Source organism: Sylvia atricapilla, chromosome 3 (assembly GCF_009819655.1).
Source record: "Sylvia atricapilla isolate bSylAtr1 chromosome 3, bSylAtr1.pri, whole genome shotgun sequence".
NCBI lineage: Eukaryota > Metazoa > Chordata > Aves > Passeriformes > Sylviidae > Sylvia > Sylvia atricapilla.
The window spans coordinates 83,504,501-83,527,954 of NC_089142.1; the positions used below are offsets into that span (position 1 = coordinate 83,504,501).

Genomic DNA, 23,454 nt, shown 5'->3' on the forward strand with positions numbered 1-23,454 from the left:
AACCATGCAGTGGTACTGGAGTCATGATAGTAAAGCCTAGTTCTTGCTAGACTATAAAGAGCCTGCACGGAGCAAAATATAGAAATTCTAAAGGATTTCTATATTCTGGATTCAGTACAATATTTCTTCTGGCACTCATCCAAGCTTCTCTGCATTGATTTTTTTTTTCTCAGAGCTTATACAGGTAGCCAAAAAACCTTTACATTGAACCCAGAAGTAAACTGATCAAAAGCCAAAGATAAGTCCTCTCTCTGCTGCTATCTGAACCACTATAGCAGCATTTATTGAGTGCCTTTATTTTTCTGGTTTTAATCTGCAGAGTGCTGACAGCTCCAGAAAGATCTTTCTTAATGGACTTCAGTAGTGATGCAGCACTAAACTTATATAGCACCTGCCACACCAAGGCATCCCAGTAGACTTCCCAAATAATAGAGTTTAAAGCTTCTGCTTTCACAAGCCAAAGGCAAGGCTCAAGAGAACAAAATTAAGTTTAGGTTTTAAAATATTGACAAACTTGACATTATTAATTTCAAGAGGTGAATTCATCACTGCTGGAATCGATTGCAAGGGAGAAACAAGGGGAGGATCAGCAGAGATAGTATTGGTCAGGTCACAGCCACACACCTGCATGGAACCCAGGAATGAAATCCTTTGTTCAATGTGCAGCAATGGCATGTTTACAGCTGTTTAACCCGCTGCAATTAAAATCAGTCATCCAGAAAAGCAACAAGAAGTCTGAAGTCAGCCTTGCTGTATGTTATTTTCAGCTTTTATGCAGTGTTTTCAATGCAATGGTCTCAAAGCATTCTACAATTATTAAGAGGTTACATCTCTCTGAGAGCAAAAGCATTAAATGTATTGCAAAACAAGATGCATAAGGATCATGCAACCTGTGGAAATTAATTCATAGTAGTACCAATAGCAGAAACTCATATTCTCAGATTCCCCATCTATCACTTAGTCAACAAAGCTTCCTGAAACTCCAAGAGACCAATGTGTTTCACTAATGACTTCTCTTTAACTTTGGTCCTAATCCTAAGAATGGATGTGTATGTGTTACTAAGGCTAAGATAGCATTAATAATTGTAGCTTTTAACTGGTATAAAGCAGGTGTCATTTCTTTTCGTCAATAGGATCTCATGCTTTGAAAGCCAAGAAAGCAGGAAAAGAACCAGATCTTGTGTTTTCTGAGCAGACCAGTCTTTCAGGAATAAATTAAATGTGTCAGAAACAATTTGCAGACCACCTGAAGAAAGAATACAAGGAGATGCTGAAATGTGTAGAACATTTATAAACACATTTGAACAGATCCTGTAAGAGATTTTACCTCATTTCATCAGAATAGGAAACCTATTTCCTAGCTGTCTGTATGAGCTGATGGAAACTGCTTCTGAACTGTGACTGCAAAGTTCAAGACAGGTCACACTTTCCAGTAGGAAATAGGGCACATGTTTACTTAGTGTTACAACTAATATATACTTATTTTTGGTACCATATCTTTCAAAGTTAAATGCATCTTCAATTGATTTTCTTATTCTCAAGTTACTTATCACATGTCTAATAAATCTGTGAGCACCAATCAGTGCATCAAGCTACAAGTTCCCATTTGAAACTCCTGAAATATTTTTTTTATAATGTCAATGAATGTTTTTGATTCAGACAGCATAAGTAACTGCATCTTACTGATATTATGCAGAACTGAGCTTGGAATCAGGCATTTTTATTTCTCTGCTGTAAGATTGTCCTCCATGATTTTCAAACCATTCTCAGACATTTTGCTGCCAGGCAAAAGGTGACATGTAAAATCAGCTACTGGAAGGAAATTGTATGACTGGACAAAAAGTATGCACAAAATAAAAGCAAAAAGAACTCTCCTCTGAAAGAGAATGTTTGTAACCAAACTCAATGGGGAAAAAATAGTCTGGGTATTCACACTATTCTTATCATCCCATAGGGGAACTCCATCCTTCCCCAAGGTCATTCTCACTTTCTGCCTCCTATGAAGTCCATTTACAGTCTTTTTTTGAGTGTTTATTGAAGGTGTTAAGAGGGAAATATCTCTGACTGAGCTATGTCTTGCTAGGAACCAATTCGCACTTTTCACCTAATCCACAAATTTACAGCACCACTTATTTACATCTATGGGTTGAGCATTTGACTGTGGAAACCAAAATGCTAACTTGGTGCCCTTGGGCTGTCCTACTTTTTTTTTATATATATTTTTTTGGTGTCGGGACAATACACCAGGGTGGGTCAGATAACAAATATCAAAGGCCCAGTTCTGTCCCTTTATGAAAATATGGGAGTACTGTCAGTGCTACCCAGTAAAGAAGGTACATCTTTGGATCAAACAGATCCAAAATATGAAGTATTAGTGTATTTGGATGAGAAAATGATGAAGAGAGATGTTATCCCAAATGCCTAAGCCCCTCAAAGATACAGCATAAAACATGAGGCACAGTGCACAGTCAAGCTCCCCTTGGTTCATGTGTTAGCCTGCATGAGCTGGGAGAGAGGCAGTAGAAGAAAAGAAAATATATGCTACCTTTCATATCCAAAGCTGGGCCAAATAGTCATAAAGAAGCAGTTGATGCTGGTACTGACAAAGGAGATCAGTCTAGGCTGGCTCATGGAGCAAAGGATCAGAGAGCAAAGGGGACAAAGAGTACTCACTGATATTATATAGGGGTGACACATCTAATCGGGTGGGCCTTCCTGAGAGACACTGTCCCTGAGTTTGGTGGGGGACTGAGAAGCAGCATTAGCACCTTGCAGGGAGGAGAATGAATGATCACAGCTTTTTACTAGGTTTTGTCCAGGTTGGCATGGTATGGGCCAACAAGAGAGGGGAGAGGATGTTTAAAAAGTGCGTACTTTAGCCTGGGGCTTTTAGTTTTGTGCCTGTAGAGGATTTTATGTGTTTCATTCAGGAGCCCAGTACTTCTGGGCACTGTCACAACATAAACTACATAGGAAGTTCTGCCTTGATAAAGTTACCAGCCAGGAACAGGGAGCCCAGAACAGATCAATATATAATGTGGGAGTCATTGGCAAACCACCTGCTTAACCAATGTCTAACAGCTGGTCACCAGAAATAGAATACGGGAGACTAACATGGGTGTAAATTCTGCAGTAAATAATTATGGATTAAACTACAGCTAACTGTAGCTAACTACAGCTAACTGCTGGTGGTTTGTCTCTCATCCATTTTTGTACTGCCTTACCTATGGCTGCCTTCCTCATGCATTTTACTTCAACCTCCAGAAAAAGAGAAAGCTAGACATAGACCTTTTTGCAGGGGTATAAATTAGACCCTAGGTTTCAGTGTAAGCTGAACCCAAGCTGGACACAGCTGAAACCTAGACAGCAGTTTAATTTTAGTAGTTCTTCAATGCCATCACATTTCCTAAGCCTGTATTTTCCAGACTCTCTATTGTCCCTCCTTTTCCTCTAGCTCACTAGAAGCCTGCTTGTTTCTAGCAAAGTTGAAACCCAATACATTACAACATTCTCCATTGCTTCACTGCTCAGATCTCTTCAACAACCTGAAAAGACACTACCTGAATGGACTACTTGCTGGGCTGAGTGCTCAGTCCTGGGTGCCCACTTGTGAGAGAAGGGGAAACAATGTGGTTTGGGTAAGCACACTGACACCTGCATGGGTGTCATGATACAGATGAAAACAGACATGGGAAGATGGCAAAGGAAAGACTTGGGCAGATGTATATCCCGCTTTGGGGCAAGTTAAACACAATTAGACCACCTCACCATCTGCTTTATGAGCCAATGTGCCGCAACAGCGAGAGCTGCCATGTGGCTGTTCCAGAGCAAGGTGACTGACAAGGCACACAGACAAGCGTTGACACAGGATCAAAGCAAAGAGAGCAGAGTCCTTGTAAGAGCCCTTGGCAACAGGAGGGCCAAAAAAAAAAAAAAAAAAAAAAAACCAAGAATAGACCTTGGGACAGATTGTGTGATTAACTGGAGCTGGAGATAGTTGTGTTTTAAAGATCTCCTAGGGAATGGGCTCAGAATAAAAGGAGCAGCAGAGTTGTATCTGTAGCTATGTATAAAGCAACTGATGAATTCTTCAGCATAAGACAGGAAATGGAGAACCATGGTCTACATGAGTGCATTTCTTTTGAGCAGGTCAGTGTGTTGTTAACCAGATGTGTCAATACCAGTGATGCAACATTGTCCCACACAGGCCCTTACCAGTCCCGGGCTATACCGAATGAAAACGCTGACAGGAATACTAAAGGTATTGTTCACAGCCTGCTATTTGGGAATTATGCAGAAAGCTGGAGAAGAAATAATTTTTAATCATCTTCTGGTTCTTGGTTTCAACACTACCTGGATGTTCACCCTCTTTATTCCTTATTCCTGCTACAAGCTCTGATATTCACAAGCGGGATGAATGTTCAACAGCTGCCAGCTAGCTCTCCCTGTTCATTCATATGATGATCAGTCAACAGGCGCTGAAATCTGCTGCCCATGCATGTGTGCGAACTATCAAAGCTTTGAACCCCCTGCTGGAGAAGGGAGGTTCTCACAAATGTTATGCAGATGTGTTGCAGTAAAGATGAGCTGCTTCCAGTGGGCTTTGCTAGCAGCATGGCCATGCCTTCAGTGCAGCAGATGTGCGCACTAGCAGCAGCTTAAAATATATAAACCACTGGTTCCCAGGTACTTAGATTTCAGCATTTAACTTCTGGGACCAGAGCAATGCAGTCTGTTTTTCTTTAAAAAGAGATACCTAGCTTTCAGTTTCAGCAGTACAGCCTCCCTCGCCCGGTTACTCGACCCCTTTTACCCAGGGCAGCCAAGGGCCAGGTGGACGACTCCGAGTGCGAGAGCAGCTATCGCTCCCTCTGCAGTAAATCAGCCTTACCAGAAAGTGCTGGAGTAGAAGTGAGAGAGTCACAGTGTGTGGCCTTTTGGAAGCAGGGAGGTGATGGGCCCATCCCAGAAATGCAGGGAGGCACCTCTGAGAGTGAGTAATGGCTATCAACACCTACTCCCTCCCAATCACGCTCCTGAAGGACTTGTGACACCTTCTGATCCCGTAAGTGAGTGAGCTTACTCGGTAACCAAAGTCGGTAACAACAGTACTTCACTAATAAGCACGGGCAGCTCACACCTCAGAGTTGTTGTCTAAAAATTGCCTTCAAAAGGTCGTAGAAATTCCTGAATAGGGTTTTTCAAGATTTTCTTTGACCAGGACAACAGAAATCTTTCTTCCCTACTGAAATGATTAGACCTGCACTGACAGTCTAAATTCCTGCCTTGACTGTGGATAACAGAATTGGAAAACAAAGTACTTTGTCCCAGATCCCATTTTGAGGTGTTGAACTGTCACATTTTTTCAGAAATAGAAGTCATTACAGACAAAGCCACTCTGAAAGCTTTTCTCTTGGTCTTCCTAAACCTCTCCTGTTAACCACTGCTGGGGGAGTTAATAAAGAAATTCATAAACTTAGCAGGTGACACAAGTGACAGTTCCAGCAACGACCTTCATGAGGCTAATTGTGACAGTAAGAGCTTGAGGATCTCTGCTCAGAAGTCTCTCCATTTTTGTATTGCTTCCTAAGAGCTCACTGTTAACTTCCTCTTTCCTGTCCTCTTGTTACTCCTTTCTCCATTGCTATGGTGTCTGCCTGTGGTATTTCACTGAAGTCTTTTCAGCTTGTTAACCATTGACCTGCCCCAGGTTCTACCTCTTCCGGTCAGCAGCCTTCAAGATGTACCCTGTAAGTTGTCCTTCTGTTGAAGTTGTCTGTAAAACGTAAAATGCAATAATCTTCCTGAAACTGATATGCAAACTCCAACAGTGATTTATTCTCTCTCTCCTGCACACATAGTTTAGATCACCCAGTGTTTCATTCCTGTGTCAGCACTCAGCTCTTCACCTGACTGTAGGCATTTGCACTGGTCTTCTAGCCAGACTCTAACTCGACTCTCAGCCTCAATTTATCCTACAAATCCACACATTCAGAGACCATCCAGACCAGACTCACTGCTGAAGTCAAAGATGCGTCTGGGAAGCTGGAACAGCAAGTCAACCTTCAGAAAGTGAAGGAGCTGCAGTGAGCCCATTTCCATCTCTTTTCCCCACTCTGAGACCTTCACCTCCCTCACCCATATACAAACACTGACAGCCACTTTCCCTCCCATCTGCTCATAAGAAATCTTCCCTCTCACAGCAGCTGTGTGACTGGGGCCGCCTATGTACTTGGTGTGTTACAGGCTATGAAATCTGAGATGGAGAGTTCCAAAGACTTTGTGACAAGGCTTGCCATACCTGCTGCTGTGAGTAGGAAAAGGATGGCTGCTCCTTGTGATATGGGGAGATAGCATCTCCCCACCTCCACCCAAGCAGTGGCCCCACACCATGCAGTCCATTCCTCTTTCTGCACTGCTGGTACCATCAACAGAGCTGTGCAGGAGCAAAGTTTGAGCTGGAGATTTCTCAGCTGCTCCCACTGCTGCTTGTGGTCATGAAGTTCAGCTGCTGCAGCCTGCTTCTCATCCAGTCTGCTCTCCACTTTCCGTCCCAACTACAGTGTTGTTGTGCAGATCAATTTCCTTCTCTCGCAGCTGGGCCAAGGTTTCTCACCATGGCTGGTACCTTGTCAGAAGCATCTCCCTAACTACTGCTTCCCTTCCAGATTCTGAGTCCTAACTCCCTCAGTTCCCTGGAAACCATTATTTCATGGCTTGCTGCTTAGATTTCTTATCTGTTGCTTTGCTGTCTAGTTGATCCTCAAATTTCTCGCCTGACTGAAACAAAACAGGGTATCCTGGTTTTAGCAGTATCCTGTTAGAGTGAAATGCTTTGCAGCTTGACAGAGGAGGGTACAGAAATCCCCTGCTGACTTTCTAAGGAAAATTCAAAGCCTCAGCATTCTCCTTACCTTCAACGAGCACCATTTCCTCACTCTGGCAAATATTCCAGCTCCTCCAAACTGGAGTAGCAGTTCTGCCCTTTGGGTGAAAGACTCCTTCAGATCTCAGTGTTTTCAGCCCAGGGAGAGGAAGAGCAGAGCACACTGCCCCAGGTACGTTACTGCAAGAAGCAGGACAGGATTCTCCAGCAGCCCCTCACCAGTTCACCTCCTCTTCAGTATCTCTATCGGTATCTTCAGTGGCTGCTGTTCTGGCCTGGGGAGCACTATGCTGGTCAGGGCTGCCACCCCCTCCAACTTTTCCTGCTTGTATCCTGCCATCACCTTGATGTGACAGGCAGAGTGTGAAACACTAGGGGCCCTCAGGAGGGCCTGCCTGGAGTCAGAAGGCGATACACATTTAACAGGATGGGCAGAAGGTTTGAGGACCACCACAAGCACTGGCCAGCCCAGCAAATGCTGCTGCATGGCATCATAGTTGTGTTTGGCTGCACAGCGTTCCTGCAAGTCCAGGACTCTGCCCAGTCATTTCCAGCCCACAGCTGGAGAAATGCACCTCAGAGGAACAGCAAGGGAACTGAGCACAAATGTGGTAGCTCAGTTATACGGCATAAAGGAAAGCTGTCAGTGTGCACACAGCAGGGGAAACTGTGCCATGGGTACAACTGTTAACACTTTAAACTTGTTTTATAACAGCATCAGACAAATTTGAAACAGCTGCTCTGTATGCTCTTCATTTCCAGTTGCAATGTTGTTGGTTTTTTTACTTGCTGTAAAAGAAATTGGTGCTGCTGCTGTTTACAAAATTACCCAAGCTGCACTTATGACTTCTAACTTCTGATCTTGCTGTGATCACATGGATACCATAAACGCCAGGATCAGGGTTTGCTCTGCTAACATTGGTGCCACAGCCCTGAAAAAGCTAAATGCTGGATACATTATGGAGGGGAGCAGGCAGGGGCAGCAAGGGAGAACTGTCAGCTCTCATTTCACGTTCTCCAAGACCTTTTGTCATTGAACTACCAAACACTTTCTCATGATGCCAAGCAATTAAGACTCCCTGACACTGGAGTGTTTATGAGGGAATTACTGCTCATCTCAGCCGTGCTCAGAAACACCAGGTCAGAAGTCAGAGAATTAATAAACCTATTGAGATGCCAAGAAATATGTTCTGTTGCTGTGCCTCTGGGGCTGACATCTTCAGAGCAGTGGAGGAAAGAGCAAAAATAGCTTATATTCAAACAGATTATCAGGGGCAGACACCTTCCAATCTAATGAAGGGTGAACCTTTTTATATTTATACAAGATGAGAGTTTTATAATACTTCTTTATTTGTGTTGCAGTAGGACTCAGAAGACCTAGGTGCAGACAAGATCCCTTTGCACAAGGCACTATGAAAATCCTGAAGACAGGTAAAGAAAACAGAAGAAATATATAAATATTACTAATATTCTATCTTTCCATTTAACAATATTCTTTTCGCCTAAGCTGCTTTCTCAACTGGAAGGATATGTATAGTTCTTTATTAAGTTTTGTCTACGCAATTTATAAACTAAGCAGCTGCAGCAAACATGATCTGGGATACCACTGTTAAGCAAATCTGGACACTGTGGCAGAGGAAGCAGGTCCAGGGAGGTGCTTATAGGAGCACCCAAGACATGAGTTCAGCAAGACAGCACAGACTCTGCATTGGTTGCTGTACTCAGAGTTGAGCAATGTGAATGCTATTAGTAGATCTGCAGGTGCCTTCTTGTGTGACTCAAGGCAGCTTGTTTCACTTTCCAAAGCTGCTTTCCTCCTGGTAAAATTGCTGGCACAATGCTTACCTTTTTTTTTTTTTTTTTTTTAACCTTCTTTGTAAAATGACTGAAGATCATTCGCTAAAAAGAACATTCAAAGTCTAAGAATGGTCTTTGCTGAGTCTGCCATCCAGCACCAGGAAATACCTAGCACAAATTCAGCATCCTTACAGATTCATAAGTCTCATAGATTCTAGTAATAATGAAAGTCTAACTTATACAGAACATAGAACCATTGCATCATTTAGGTTGGAAAAGACCTTCAAGACCATTGTGTTCAACCGTTAACCCAGCACTGCTGCTAAACCATGTCCCAAAGTGCCACATCTACACATCTTTTAGCATCTGCAAGTTTATTTTTTGTGTGAGTGATTTCAGTATTAGTTGCTGTTACCCCACCATGTGAGGTCACTACTGACTTTTGTTTTCTAGGCATCCTCACTCTTTTTACTAAATCATATCTAATATTCTGACTTTTTATTTGAAATATATTATCTGGCATTTTTAGACTAGCCTAGAATGTTTGTTTAATTGCAGTCCAATTTTTCCATCTGTGGTTTTTTCAAAGTGCCTTGGATTACATAAGGGGCAGGAAGGGGAAAAACTACATGTGTGAAAAAATAGAAATATTATTAATTGCCTCTCGCTTAGTCATAATAATGCAAATTGCAACTGGTTAAGAATTTTCTCTTTGACCTTGGACCCTCCATTCAGCCATTAATTGCAAAGAAATGGCACTCTCTTACTCACAGTAATAGCAACAACAGCAGTTTTTCATTTCTAAAAACACCATCCAATAAAGACTCCTTTGCCAGAGTACCCTTGAGATTATTGTTTCCATTTGAGAAAATGAAACTGAGGCATAGAGACTTAAAATAACCAGAAAAATGTCAAAGTCCAAATTCTGTGTTATAACTGTTTAAACTTGTCCTGTAGTTTTTAAGCTTATGTTTTGTTTTAAAAAGACACAGCTACAAAAACCTTCAAATCTGCATGATTCATAAATTGGTAATTCATGGCTGGGTGGTTTGGGTGGGTTTTTTTGTTTTTCTTTTTTTGCTATGTCAACACAGGCCATATTGAGGGCCAAGGTGAGCTCAGCTTGCTTTCTTTAATTTGGAGACTTCCTTCAAGCAGCAAAGAAAACTGAGTTGGATTCATTGAGGCCAAGCCAGAGGCTAAGGTGCGGGCACTTCTCTCTTCAGTCAGCTTGCACTGACACCTAACTTAAAATAAAATGAATAAGCAAATGCTGAGGCATTCAGCTGCATCACACCCTGCCAGGCCAGGCGCATGTAAAACCCAAGGTATGCGTTTCACATGGAGAAAATGAGGTGAGCTATGCAGTGAAGAGCAGGCACTTGCAAGCCTGGCAGCCTCAGTCCCGATTCAGCCAGCCTTTGGCACAGTTCAGTCACCTTTCCCAGGGTCAGATCTATGTTGCTGACTTGCTGCAGGTTAATGCCTTCATGATCTGCAGTCCATGCCCTGGGCTCTAGTGAATCATCATAATGGTTCACTTTTATTGTTTGCTGTGGCTTGAGCTCAGACATGTCCTCTCCACTGCCCTTTCCCACACGCTCATTTTATTTCGCAGCCTCGGTGCAGGTTTTAACAAGAATAATCTTCCAAAAGAAATGATTTCACTACGAATATCTGCCTACTGAAGAGGAATTAAAAAGTGGTGATTATTTCAATCAGTTCAAGAGTCTCTCAAACAGACTGGCATCACGAGTCACTTTTATCATTTCATGGTAATTTAGATCTCAAAATGAGAAGGAAGATGTACAGTACTTGTGACATTCTCCACCTGCTCCACTTTATAGCTGTGCACATGTATTTCAGTCAGGCAATCATGTTTATACCAAAATAAACCACCCCCAAATGTTCTGATTATATACAGGTACAACCTTTTCTAGCATACAGAGAAAAAAACAAAGGAGCTCTTGAGAAACAATGGTATTTAATTGAAGCTGCTAAATTTGGTGGAGTTTTGCCTCCTGATTCTGTGAGGTCTATTACCTCATCTAATCCTGAAATGGGGTCCTGCTGAGAATGAACTAGAAGTGAACTTCAATGAGAGGTTAAAATCAGACTTTACCATGAGAACACTTTCTGCACATGTCCTAAGCATTTACCTGCTTAGAGACATCTGTTTGTATTTTTTACTAAGTTCTGTATGTCCTGCTAGTAAATACCTTCTATTTTTGGTGTCAATTTTAAATAAGAATATATGGTTACAATCTCTCCCCAAACGGCGAGACAGTAAACATTAGATTTTTCAAGTACTTCAGCATCTGCAGCCTTTATTTTGGCTGGTTTTCTCTGTATTCTCTGAATTGTCTGCAAAAATATGCCTGGAGAATAGCTGCTGGGTCACTCATTAAAAAGAATTAGCACCTTCCCCATCTCTTTCATGCATTCAGATACACAGAACCAAAATAGCACGAGCTATTTCTCTTGTTATGTACTTAAACTGTTGCTCACTACTCCAGACATCACTCCTCTCCAAATTACCTTCCCATCACTCAGGTTTTTTTCCCCCATCTAATGTATGTTTACAATGCATATTTGCTTCCAAAGGTTGAAACATGCTTTGCTGTATCTGGACCATTTGATAACTTCCTGCATATGAATATTCACAGCCCTGTCCAAATAATATGCTACCTCTCCCTCCGTTTCCTGAGTGCTGTTTATCCATTTGTCTGTGGATGCTTGTACATTGTTGAGAAAGCATCCAGGACCTGGACTCTGGGTCAAAAAAGCCAGAGAAAATGCCAGTTAGCACTGAAATTCCTCAGGTGCCAGAGGCCTGGCTCAAGAGGAGATCGGTTGGAGGGACAGCCCGCACACTGAATGGAGGCTGCAATGCTCTGTTCATGACTGCATTAATTTTAGATCAGCTGAACCAGTTTTCTCCTGCCCTAAAGAAGCCTCTAAAGAAGCGTCACTCAGCCGTGCTTCTCTTTGCTGCCACATTTCAAGATAAAAACAGACTTCCTGGTGGTTGCAAATGGATGGGTGTGATTAGCAGACACGACACAAATCAAAACATTAGAGGGTTTAGAAAAGCAGGTACAGATTAACGTACTGAATTTTCAGGAAACAACTGATTACATTGGTAATTTTCTGTTGTCTAAAAAAAGTAGGAAATATCACAAATATACAAACCTAGTGTTGCAAAGGTTATATTAAAAAAACAAAACAAACCCCCAAAAAGGCCAAATACGTTATTACAAACATGGCATGGAATCAAAGCACATGCTCCTGTCTTCTGGGTCCCACAGTATTCAACTGCACTATAATCCTGAAGTCTATCATGTATCTGTCCCTAAGATTATTCTTCCTTAGGGCATTAGCAGCAGCCAGTTAGTTGTTGGTGTATCTCTTCACTGGCAGCATGCTTACTAAGTGTTTGCTTTGTGTAACAGCTTTGTCCTTAAATGTTTGCTTTTCTTGTGTTTAACTTTGGAGTGAAGTACCACACCCTTGCAGGGTTTTTAAAAATCTGAACTGCTTGGAAAACTGGAATTTTGACATTATCCCAAAAACTTTACAAAATTATAGAATAGCCGGGTTGGAAGGGACTTAAAGAGAGACCATCTTATTCCAATCCCCCTGCTACGGGCAGGTACACATTCCACTAGACCAAGTTGCCAAGAGCCCCATCCAAGCTGGCCTCACTCTCAGGGACAGAGCATCCACAGTTTCTCTAGGCAACCTCTTCCAGTGCCTCACCACTCTCACAGTTAAATCTTTTTTTCCTATTATCTAATCTAAATCTACTCTCTGTCAGTTTAAAGCCATTCCCTCTTGTCCTTGTCCATACATGCCCATGTAAACAGACTCTCTTCATCTTTCTCCTAGGCTCCCTTCAGGTGCTGAAAGCCAAGGTTTATCTGAAATGACACAAGAGTACTGAGCAATGTTTCTCCACAACATTTGTAATAGTTGAAAGCTAACTCAGTATGAGCTTACTTTAATAGCAATTACAGACATAAAGCCTATTAGATCATCTTTAAGAAGCTACTCCTTATTATCTGAGGGGAGTTTACAGCCTCTGGTGCAGGTAACCAGCACAAAAGAGACCATTTCAGTTTCCAGCTGACTTACTGGCTTAAAGGGCTGAGTTAACAAGGACAAGGCTATTTTTTTGCACGTACTCACTTCCCAGCAGCTCAGCTTTGTCCTCAGAGAGCTTTGGCAAGGGACAGCCCTGGTGCTTCAGTGCACAGGGTGATCGGCAGCCACAGACGCCATAAGGAGGGCAGAGAGTTGCCCCAGACAAGAATGGTTTGGTAAAATCACAACCGTTAGTAAACTGTCACAAACCAGCCTTTTCACAAGAAGTCTGTTTACATGACTTCAGTTAAATTCCAGTTTTTTTAAAAAGATTTTTAAGCATGTGTGTGTATGTGTACTTTGTTATTGCTTTTTTCTGTCATGAATTAATTTCACAGAAGATGCTTTAGGAAGCTTAATGCTAAAGCCGCAACACCTTTGTCAGAATTAATTAGTTGTTCATAAAAATTCACATACTCTGAACTTTGTTAATAATGTTTATTATTCTCAAAGTTTAATAACCTTGGTTTTAAGTGCAAAGCAAAAATCAAAGTATAAGACACGCAACAGCAGTCAGGAAGAGATCAAAATTCCACCTTCATTAATGCCACACCAGTATTTTTCCACTGAAATTTCTGACGGGAAGGGGATCAGCAGTATTTCCATTTCACAGACAAAACCAGTGCCAGGCTGTAACATTCTCAATGTCATTGGCTAAACCAGTACCAGAAGTACAGTCCCCATTACTCAGCCCTCAAGTCCAGGTGCTGGAAATTCCCCTCTCCTTTCCTGTCCGTCAAAGCGCGGCAGCCAGTAATGACCGTGCCCGCTGCGCTCTTCCCTCCCTGCCATACCTTACCTCTCGCAGGTCCCAGAGAACGGGGCCAGCGCAGCCCGCCCACGGCTCCGTGTCCTCACGCAGCGAGTGGTGTTTACCAGACGCCAGGAGACCCCCGGGTACGTCAAACACCTACACGGCTTTATTTCGGACTGAGGGAAACGAGAACGAGCAGGATAAGAAGGGAAACAGAAGGCCCCACGTCGCCCTCGGGCCCCTGCAGACCTCTCTCCAAGCGGAGCCCAAAGGGAACAATTCCCTGCCCTTACCCTGCACCTCACAGGAGCTCCCCAGCCTCCCGGGAGAGCTCCCGAGTGCGTAGAGTGCGTACAGCCGGCCCAGCCCCGGCACACCGCTCTGACAGCGACCAGGACAAGTGAAAGATATTCAGTGTTCCCCCTCGGCGAAGCACCTCCCGGCACAGCAGGACCCGCAGTCCGGGACAGGCCCGGCCTGATCCCCCGGGACCCGCTCCTCCAACAGACTTCCGCGTCGGGGGCCCGGCTGCGCATGTGCGAACGGCAGCGGCACACACCGCCCCCCCCAACCTGCCGGCCGTCCCTGGCTGTACCACTGTGTGCCCAACGTACGGGTAGAGGCTAAAGAGGGCAGCGGGAGCGGCAGCTCTGTGGGCCTCAGCCCCACCTCAGATTCGTTACTGAAAATCCTGTTCTCTTCTCGAGCCTATGAGTGCTCTCCAAACTCGCTTCTTACCCAGTTCCCGCACGCGGTCTACCCCAACTTCCCCCTGAGATGTGCTGTGGTACACGCCGTTCCCAGCTGATTCGGTGGTTTGACGAAACCATCGCGCTCAGGACGGGGGGAGCCACGGTGCCGGAGGGGGGCAACGCATTGTTGCGCGAGGGGCCGAGCGGCGCTCCGGGGAGGGCGGGCGCGCGCCGCCGCGGAACCGGAGCGGTCACCGGCACCGGCGGGCGGGCGGCGCCGCCGCACGGAGCTCCGCGTCCCCGTGCCGCCGCCTCTCCGCTCCCCTGCCCGCCCCATCGGCAGGGTGCGGCCGGGCCCCCCCGCGCCCTCCCCTCCGCCGCCTCCCCAGTGGTGCCGCCCGGCTCCAGCTGACCGGCCTGGAATCCCGGCCGGGAGCCGCGCGCCCCCCGCCCGCCGCCGCCCCGCGCCCCGGCCCCACCATGGGAGACGCCGGCAGCGAGCGCAGCAAGGCGCCCAGCCTGCCCCCGCGCTGCCCCTGCGGCTTCTGGGGGTGAGCCGGGCCCGGGGCTGGGCTGGGGCGGACAGGGACGGAGGGGGGCGGGCGGCCAGGCGAAGGGCGAGGCGGCGGGGGGCCGCGGCCGGGCGGGGGGGGTCGTTACCCCGAGCGCTGGTCGGTGGCGGGGGCCGAGCCCGCAGCTCGCCGCGGGGAGGGGGCGGCCCGGGGCCCCTGCCGGGCGGGCCGCGGGGGTCCCCCCTCGGAAGAGGGGATGTCTCTCTGCCTGTGGGTGCCGGTCCCGAGGGTCTGGACCGCGGTGTCGGCGGCGGCTCCTGGCTTAGAGGCAGCGGCTGCCCCGGGGGGAGGCGGCCGCGCTGCCCCCGGGCGCGGAGGGGGAGGGGGTGCCGAGGCCGCCCGCGGCCCCCCCGCCGCCCGGACACCGCGGCCTTCCCGGCAGCGCGGCGGGGGAGGCCCGGCCGCTTCCCCAGGCGCGCAGGTTTCCTGGAGAGGCCGCCCCTCCTCTGGGGCTGCGGGCTGCGCTCCGGGGCCTGCCTTCAGCTCCTCAAAGGCGCAGATGAGTAATGCGGGCCCCCCTGGGTGCCCCGACGGGTGTCCCTGACACATCCCTGCCCTGCGCCCGAGAACAGGGAGCTGTCGCTACAATTCACGCAGGGCAGCATAACTAATGAGGGAAAAAGGCTAAGGACAAAAAAAATTTACTTCTTTCTCCACCTTATGAAAACGACATGGTTCATAATAGATAAGGCCCTTGTTAGCTGCTTGCTAATACCCTTTTAGGGAGAAGGAAGTAGGGGTCATTCCTGTTTGCCAAAGGTGAAAATAAGTAAATCTGTTCTCTCGTTTTTCACACTTCCTAAACTACCACCTTTATGGTCGTGTCTGTTGAAGATATTTCCGTTGCTGATTTTTTTTTTAAATCAGATGTAACATGGGGGATGGTATTCTAGCTGATAACCATCGTCATAAAGTGTCTATCACAGCAACATTAGTCCCTAATGTTCTTGTTTATGGAAAATTCAAAGAATATGTGACTAAATAGACTTTTGAGGGCCCACCTGAGATTTACACTTGTCCGCAATTGTACCTTCTTGGGATTTATGTCATGCAATTTAAGGTACTCTGGGGAAGTGGAGGCTGAGAGAAAAGAGATGCAATAAGAGTGATTTAGTGATGTCACTGTACATTTGGTTACTTTATTGAAGTGGCAGGATTTTAAATGAAATCCCATTTTTGAGTTATGACAGAAGCATGAATCGCAACAAATGCCATGGCCCTGTTGGGAGTGATCTTGCAAGAGAGATTATAAATACATAGTAAATTGTGGTGGTGGTGTTAGGCTCCCATATTTGGGTCTGATATTTTTTGTAAAATAAGTTTTACTATCTCTAATGCAGTGCACTGACTTCTGTAACATGATACTTATGGGAGAATTGTAGAAAGTTGAAAGTGAACTTTTTCTTTGGGCTCAACTTCTTGGCTAGTTCAGCATGTTTTGATAATGAGAAGAAAATCTGGTGCTTTGTGTTCAAGGATCTGCTTAATGGTTACAGGAGGCTCTCAAGAAAACCCATTGCCTTTAAAGCTGATTTTTTTTTTCAACATGCTTCCCTTGCACAAGCAGATATCAAGTGGGGTTTTTTTTTGCCCTCCCCTTTTTTCCCCCCCTTCAGAGTGCCATCCGTGCAGGGGTGCTTTTGTATGATAATTCTGGAAGACAGCAATGTGGAACAAAACCCTCACTCTTTCCACTAATACAATCAATGAATTACCCTTTTTTTTCAGTCTCTTTAAGTGTCTGCCAGGTGCATTTCAAAACACATTGGCAACCTAAGCATCTATTTTTCCACTTAAAAAAACTGTGCTGCTGTCAGTTTCCAGAGTCCAGATACAGGACTATACTTTTCGGTCCTGAAAAAGCTTAAGTGACTACATGACCTTATTTACCTAGGCCTTGCTAGTGCTTGAAGGGATTGTCTGGTGAATCAGTGCAGATGTGCCTTCCCGTTGAAGTTGCATTGTCAGGAGTTCTTAAGGGGGTACAGTTTTATGCCAGCTTTCTGAAGAAAGTAAGTCATGATAGTAAAAATACTTACATTTGTCTGAAGTTGAAATTCTGCTGATCTAGATTTCATCTAGGGTTATGACCAGCCACACGTCTTAAGATGGCATCTTACCTGTGACTTTCATGTCATCTTAATGTCTGTCAAGTCATGTTTTGGAGCAGCAGAGCCAGGACTTTAAAGCTATGAAAAGTTCTGAAACTTGTAGTTTCAGTTGAATTTGTAAATAAGGTAGCATAGAGGAATAGAATTGCTTTGTGTTTTCTGATCCCTGTCAGTGCAATGGTTGAGAACCCTTTCACAGTTCTTCTTGAGTGAGCCCAAGCCAGGTAAGCAGCAGAGCAATTCCATGTCTGGGGATCAAACAATAAGATCTAGATCTTACCAAGTATAAAAGATGGTGCGTTGTTTTTTTTTTTTTTAATTGATTTTATGTACTGCTTACAGGACTGTTTGTAGTAAGATGCATGGTTTCTGCAGTAAGCCACAATGTCAGGAAACATTAAGTACAAAATTGAAATAAGCTGTGGGTTACTGTGCCAAAGCTTGCCCATTGGTTGAAGAGGGACAGGAGTGGCTCCAGAGACAAGTGTTGATAGTGATGGCATGCAAAGAGATTACAGGAGCAGACTAGTATGTACTGTTGCATTGAAGTTGGAGGGGTTCCTCTTTCCAGAGACTTGGGTTTGTGTTAGAAATTCAGATCCTCTAGATTTCAAGAATCTCTAGAGACTGGAAAACTACTAAACTCTTGATGTTTCAAGATCTAAGAGACTGAAAAATGAACAGCTTAAAGGAGATACTTTTGAGTGAGGCTGTTAAGAACTTCTGAAACATCTGCTTAAGGTCAACAACTAACATTTGCTTGCCTTTTGTTGATGATCACGGAATCCATCCTTAAATCTGCAGGCTTGCCCTTGTTTTTAGAATCTCCAGTCATTTCTGCTCAATTAAAGTTTAAATGGATCACTGAGATGATTTTTATAGTTAAAAAAAATCATTTCACGTACCCAGATAATCTCAATTGGGAAACCTCATCAGTATTCATGTTATTTATGAAAAATTAATAAAACTTAGTGTTTGGAAATATTTTGCTCCCCCTCCTCCCTATTTTTATTTCTTCAACTTCAGTCATTAGCAACTATCTCACTATTTATTGGAATAGTCTTAGTGTACAAAGTTTGGAAAGGGTTCAGTGTGCAAGTTTTTATTTTAGATTACTTCATCTAAAGTATGATGATTAACTGCTATGATTAACTTCTGATTCTTAAGATCTGGAAAAATGCTTTCTTATTTTCCTGGTTAACAGACCAGAGAACCATAGAAGCATGTAATGTTTATTTTTTCTTAGACTACTGGATTTCAGAAGCCTTTCCCGTATGGTGTAAATGAGCTCGAGATTGAAGATTTTATAAATTCATGAAAATATTACTGGATGTACTATATTTCAGTTAAACCTTTTTGCTTATTAGAGATGAGGCTGATTCTTTAATGACCTACATGTTGGCAATTTCCCTTTGGCTTTTAAAGATCTCCATGAGGGGTTTCACTTGTGAGTGGAGCCATCAGAGGGGCTGTTAAATGGTTACATGCATAGAAGGGATTTGTAAGCTGGTGGTAGCATACACTGTGATGAGAGTGTGTCAGAGAGGGTAATACTTTTACTGCTCTATTTGTACTGTAGTGACTGCTGCTTATCTTTTTTATAGTCCAGACTGATACCATACCACTGCATTTAGTGCCTTAGAACCAGAAAAGAAGGAAATATGTTAATAGACATAAAACAAATGAATTCCATTCTTGAAATGGTGGCAGCCAGCAGGAAGTTGATTGAAAACACAGTATGATTAGTTTCATCTCATCTTAGTTCTGGCAACTATAAGGTACTGTACTCAGCTAAAACTGATAGCAATATTATTTGAGACCATGCCAGCAGGGCTTTTGCAGGATGTTGCCATTTGCTCTGCTTTTCTCTGACACTGCGTGCATCATACATGTGATGAGACACTGTGCCCCAAGCATTCTGTGGAGGCCCAATTCAGAGTTTATTTCTGGGTCTGGATTTTCCAGTCACTTATGTATCATCAGATCCTTGCCATGCCAATCTGGCTCTTTCCTCAATTTTGTTTGCTTAAATTAAGCATTTGATCAAACGGTGAATCATTTAACATAAGCATGATGAGTTTGTGAGTGTGTATCACCAAAGCTTGCTTTTAGCTTCTAAACAAACAATTGTTATATATATATGTGCCGTTTAGAAGCCTCTTTTCTGACTAGTCTTTTCTTTACTTCTTTTGGCGATGACAGCTGTTCATTCCATAGGAACTCTCAGTGTTCCTTTTTAATAAACACTGCCTTTTTAATAAACACTGTCTAATCTCATGGGCAGTGTAGGTCATCCTGAATGCATAATGCCTCCCTAAACTTAATTTTGCTTTAATCGTTGTTGGAACCTCACATAGATGTTTGTAAATGAGGTTTGAGTAAACTGTTGAAATATGTACCTTTCCCTCTGAGAAGCTGTTTTCACTGGGCTTGGATCATGCAATTCCTTAGCCAGGCTTTCACTGGCTGGCATTTTGGATTAGATGCTGGAGTAAGCAGTGAATTTGTTGGTTTATGTGAGACAGTGTACCCTATTTTGCTCTTAGGTTAAGACTAAAAGTACTTTATATTGTAATTCTTTAATATTATGCATGAACTTATATAATACTCTGTTAAATTCTTGTTTAAAAGAACATGAACAGTTTATGTTTAAATCCAGCATTAACTGCTGTAATAATATATCTACTGGTGTGTTGCACAAATAGAAGTGACAGATTATTTCACTGAGAAACAAAGAGTCTGATGAGAAATTGATTTATTTACAACTTTCCTACAAAGTGCTAGTGTATGATAAGGGATATTGGAGAGACCCTGAAATTACTTGCTTAGATCCTAATTTTAGACAATATTGAGAATTATGATAGAGAAGCTTCTGTCTGAGGAGAAAGTGGTGGTGAGGGATTGAGCTTTGTCATGTTCCCTGTTTGAATAAAAATATGCAGGAGAAAGAATGATACATTGTGATTGTCCTCAATCATAATACAACTAGAAGGACATATCAAGAAAAGTCAGAAGATATAAATTTTATCCACTTTTTTGTACAGTGAGCACTTGCCTCTTGCTACTCCAGTTGCAAGGTACAACATTTTTGCTAAGTTTTCCATTTGCTGTAGAAGCTTACCTTGTGAAATGGGGCATACTGGCACTTGAAGTCAAAGCAGATGAACTGGATTTAATATTTTAACTGTAATAAGCTCTTTCCTAGGAATGTGAAAACAATGCTTTCTTTTGCAGTACTTAATAGAATAGACAAAACAGAAAGGAGATTTTGTTACTTAATGAAAACCAGCTGTTCTGGATCAAACTAAAGATACATCCAGCCCTATTTCTGATTTGGGTGATAAGTGATGCTGAGGGAATAAGCATAAGGACAGAGCAAGCATGCAGTGATGCTTATCTAGGTATACCTCCTTTGCTTCTGGCAGTCTGACATAAGGTTGTCCTCTGTTTTATAGATTCACAGCTTAGTAATCTTACTTATTTTTCAATATATTTGCATAATGAATTGGTGAGGCCATATGTACTCTTGACCCTTACAATATCCTGCAGGAAGACGTTCCATAATTTAACCATTCACTCTGTGGGAAAAAAAAGTAATTGATTTTGTTTCCTTTAAACTTGCTGTGTGATAATTCTAAGGAGTGAATAAATTCAAACAGCTGGTGTATGAGGGCGTTTTATTTAAGAAGATCCAAGAATAGGCCTGCTTGATTAAAAATGTTTGTTAACTTAGTGCAGCCAGAATTTGAAGAAAAAGCCCTCTTGCTTAAACCATGAATTTATTCGAAATCTGTATATAAAATGTTTTATAAATATTTTCTGGTTTTGAATGTGTGCTGTGTTAATTATAGACAGGCATATCCAGCACCTTTTAATCTAATTGTAACTTCCTCATCAGTCAGAATGAAATTCACTATTGTAGCTGCTGCTCTTACAAGTGGAACAAACAAGGAAGAAGTAGACTGTCCTCCTTTTTGAAGCTTGGAGGAGTTAAAAATTGCTGTGTCTAGGTCACCTTCTGGGTTTCTGTCTTCCTGTGGGACAGAATCTTCTTCTTGTCTTCTGTAAACTGTGATTAGTCAAAGGTACCACTGTGTGGGCAGTGGTGACAATTATTCCACAGTTAGTGCTAGGAAATATCTTAATGCTAATTAGTAAAATGTTCAAATGCTGTGTGGTACCATAGATGTGTATAATGCTTCGTTTTGGGGAAGATGCTTCCGGTTCTCTCAAGTTTCTGATGATAAGCCCAGTCAGTCGGAGGGTTATAATAATATAGGTATCAATTTTGTGGAAATACTGCTGCTGGTTTTAATTCCATGAATTTCAAACAGTTTACCACTTCTGTTAAAATTTGATGTTAATATTGTTGCTGCACGTTGGCATGGTGTTGAAGTCTCAAATTGGTGGAAGTCTCACAACTCAGTATTTCTTTTAAGGTGTTGAAATCAGTGATGCAAAACATTAACTAGAGAAAATGCTCCTTGATTGATGTATTTATTGGAGATGTCTGGTTTTGACTTGAATGTTTTCACTAACATGCTATGCCATTACTGGATTTTAGTTTCTTTTTAAATTAGAAGTTAGTGCATATAAATAGACATAGGCTTTCTTTAGAGCCAGTGGGCAAAAATTATGAATGTGAGATATTTTTTCAGCCAATTACTGCTCATATTCTTTGAAGTTAAAAATGTAATTGTGTTCATGTGTCTCCTCAAACACGCAGCCTTGACTGATGTAATTAATGTACTTCACAAGTTAAGACAAATGTCTTGTGAGTGTTGTTGGACAGTATTTGATCTCGATTATGTTGAAACCCTTATTTGGGTTAAGATAAACTTCGTATTCACTTTAGGCTGGTAAATTCCACTGATATTTTCTCCCTTTTTTTCCCTCCTTTTTTAACTGATGTGTCAGAAATATTTCCTGTCTATTTTAAATAGGCAGAGCTCACTAGGATGGAGTCCCTTCTTTGCTTTTGGAAGAAGAACTGAAAATCAGGCAGTAGCTGCAAAACGTCTCTTGATGAGAGATCTGTGAAGGAACTTAGGTCAGAGTAGCTGCAGATACTAAAATGGCATCTCCTTGGGACACTGAGAAGGCCGTGTAACAAAATATTGTTGAAGACGCCATATGCATTGAATAATAAACGGTTCTGACAAATGAAACCTTTGTGTGAATGACCGCAGTGGCTTCAGGCTGTGGAGATGACATGAATGTACAGAAGTAATGGGTTGGTATTTATAGGTTCTGCAAAAAAGCCAAATTATTATCTTCTAATTTAAGATTTTGATGTCAAGTTATTTTTGTAATAGAGATGAGTCTTCTGTTTGGAATGGTGGAAAGTTTATATACTTACAGAGTGTGGGGCTAAACTTGTATTTTTGGACACTTTTTTTAAATCTTGAATGTCAAACAGTGTACTGTAATGCATAGTTCCGTTAACTCATGAGTTACTCCTTACCTGTACTCAGGAAAACATAGTGGTTGAAGAGTTTCAGTATTCCATGAGGAGAAGGAAGGTGTTTGCAGTTGTGTGTTCAGTTTCTGTTTATAGCATCTGACTAGTAGTGTTTTGGTTAAGTACAGTACTTGCCTGTACGGAGAAGCTGTATTAGAAAATTGTAGATGGATTTTTACACTTAATGTGTCAGCTGGCATCTTCTGTGCAGCAGAGAATGCTGCTCCACGTTATGTATGAAAGACTTTTAGGCATCCTGTTCAATTCCATCTGTTTAATCTGCCCACCATTTGCATGCTCTGAACTAAAATAATAAAAGTCAATACAAGGAAGATAAACTTCAGTTTCTAAATATTGTAGTAATTTTGTTAGTGTTTTAAGGAAATTTGTTTCTAATACTGCTTTCATCAGTATTAAGTCCTTTAATAAATGTACTTTGGCTAGTGTTGGATTTTCAGTGTTTGTGTAAATTAGAGGCTAACTGGAAGTAATCAAAAAATTTGAATGGAGATAAAAACTGGTTTTCCTAAAATAATCTTAATAAGCAGTCAGACAGAAAAAAAGAGTTGGGTTGATGATTACTGTCTTTAGATTTTGGCTCTTTAGATTATATAGTGTCTAATGTTGGGTGAGTTGTTTATTTGAAGGCCTGTCTTAGTAATGTATTTAACTTCTGCTTGGTTGAATGTACTATTTAAGTTGAAAGTACTGTTTAAATCCTAAGCATCCGAGGAAGGAGGGGCACAATACTAGATTTGAAGCAGTGTTTAAAAGAATAAAAAGCAGGCTGGTTTCATGATAACCACCTAGTTGTGCCCTTGGAAGAGCAGAATCCAAAGTCATGACCTCATTGGTTTAATTGCTAAAACACAACCGTCCTTCACAATATGACTGTTACTGACATCAACTCTGTCGCCATAACCACAGCATTTTTATCTCTAATTATTATATTCAGAGGTGTCTCAGAGGAAACTGCATAGATAAAGTAGGCAAAATGCTGTCATTTAGCAAGAGTCCCTCAGTATTGGAAATTGTATT

At 42.7% G+C, this 23,454-nt stretch overlaps 1 protein-coding gene across 1 annotated transcript in view; it reads left to right on the forward strand.

Moving 5' to 3' along the window:
- The first annotated feature begins 14,342 nt into the window (after positions 1-14,342).
- The window catches only part of ZFAND3 (zinc finger AN1-type containing 3), a 133,321-nt gene continuing 124,209 nt past the window's right edge, over positions 14,343-23,454 (forward strand). Inside the window, 3 exon segments of the mRNA XM_066316021.1 lie at positions 14,343-14,450; positions 14,452-14,571; positions 14,573-14,823. Of these exon segments, the coding sequence (XP_066172118.1) occupies positions 14,358-14,450; positions 14,452-14,571; positions 14,573-14,823 (464 nt within the window). The 5' untranslated portion in view covers positions 14,343-14,357.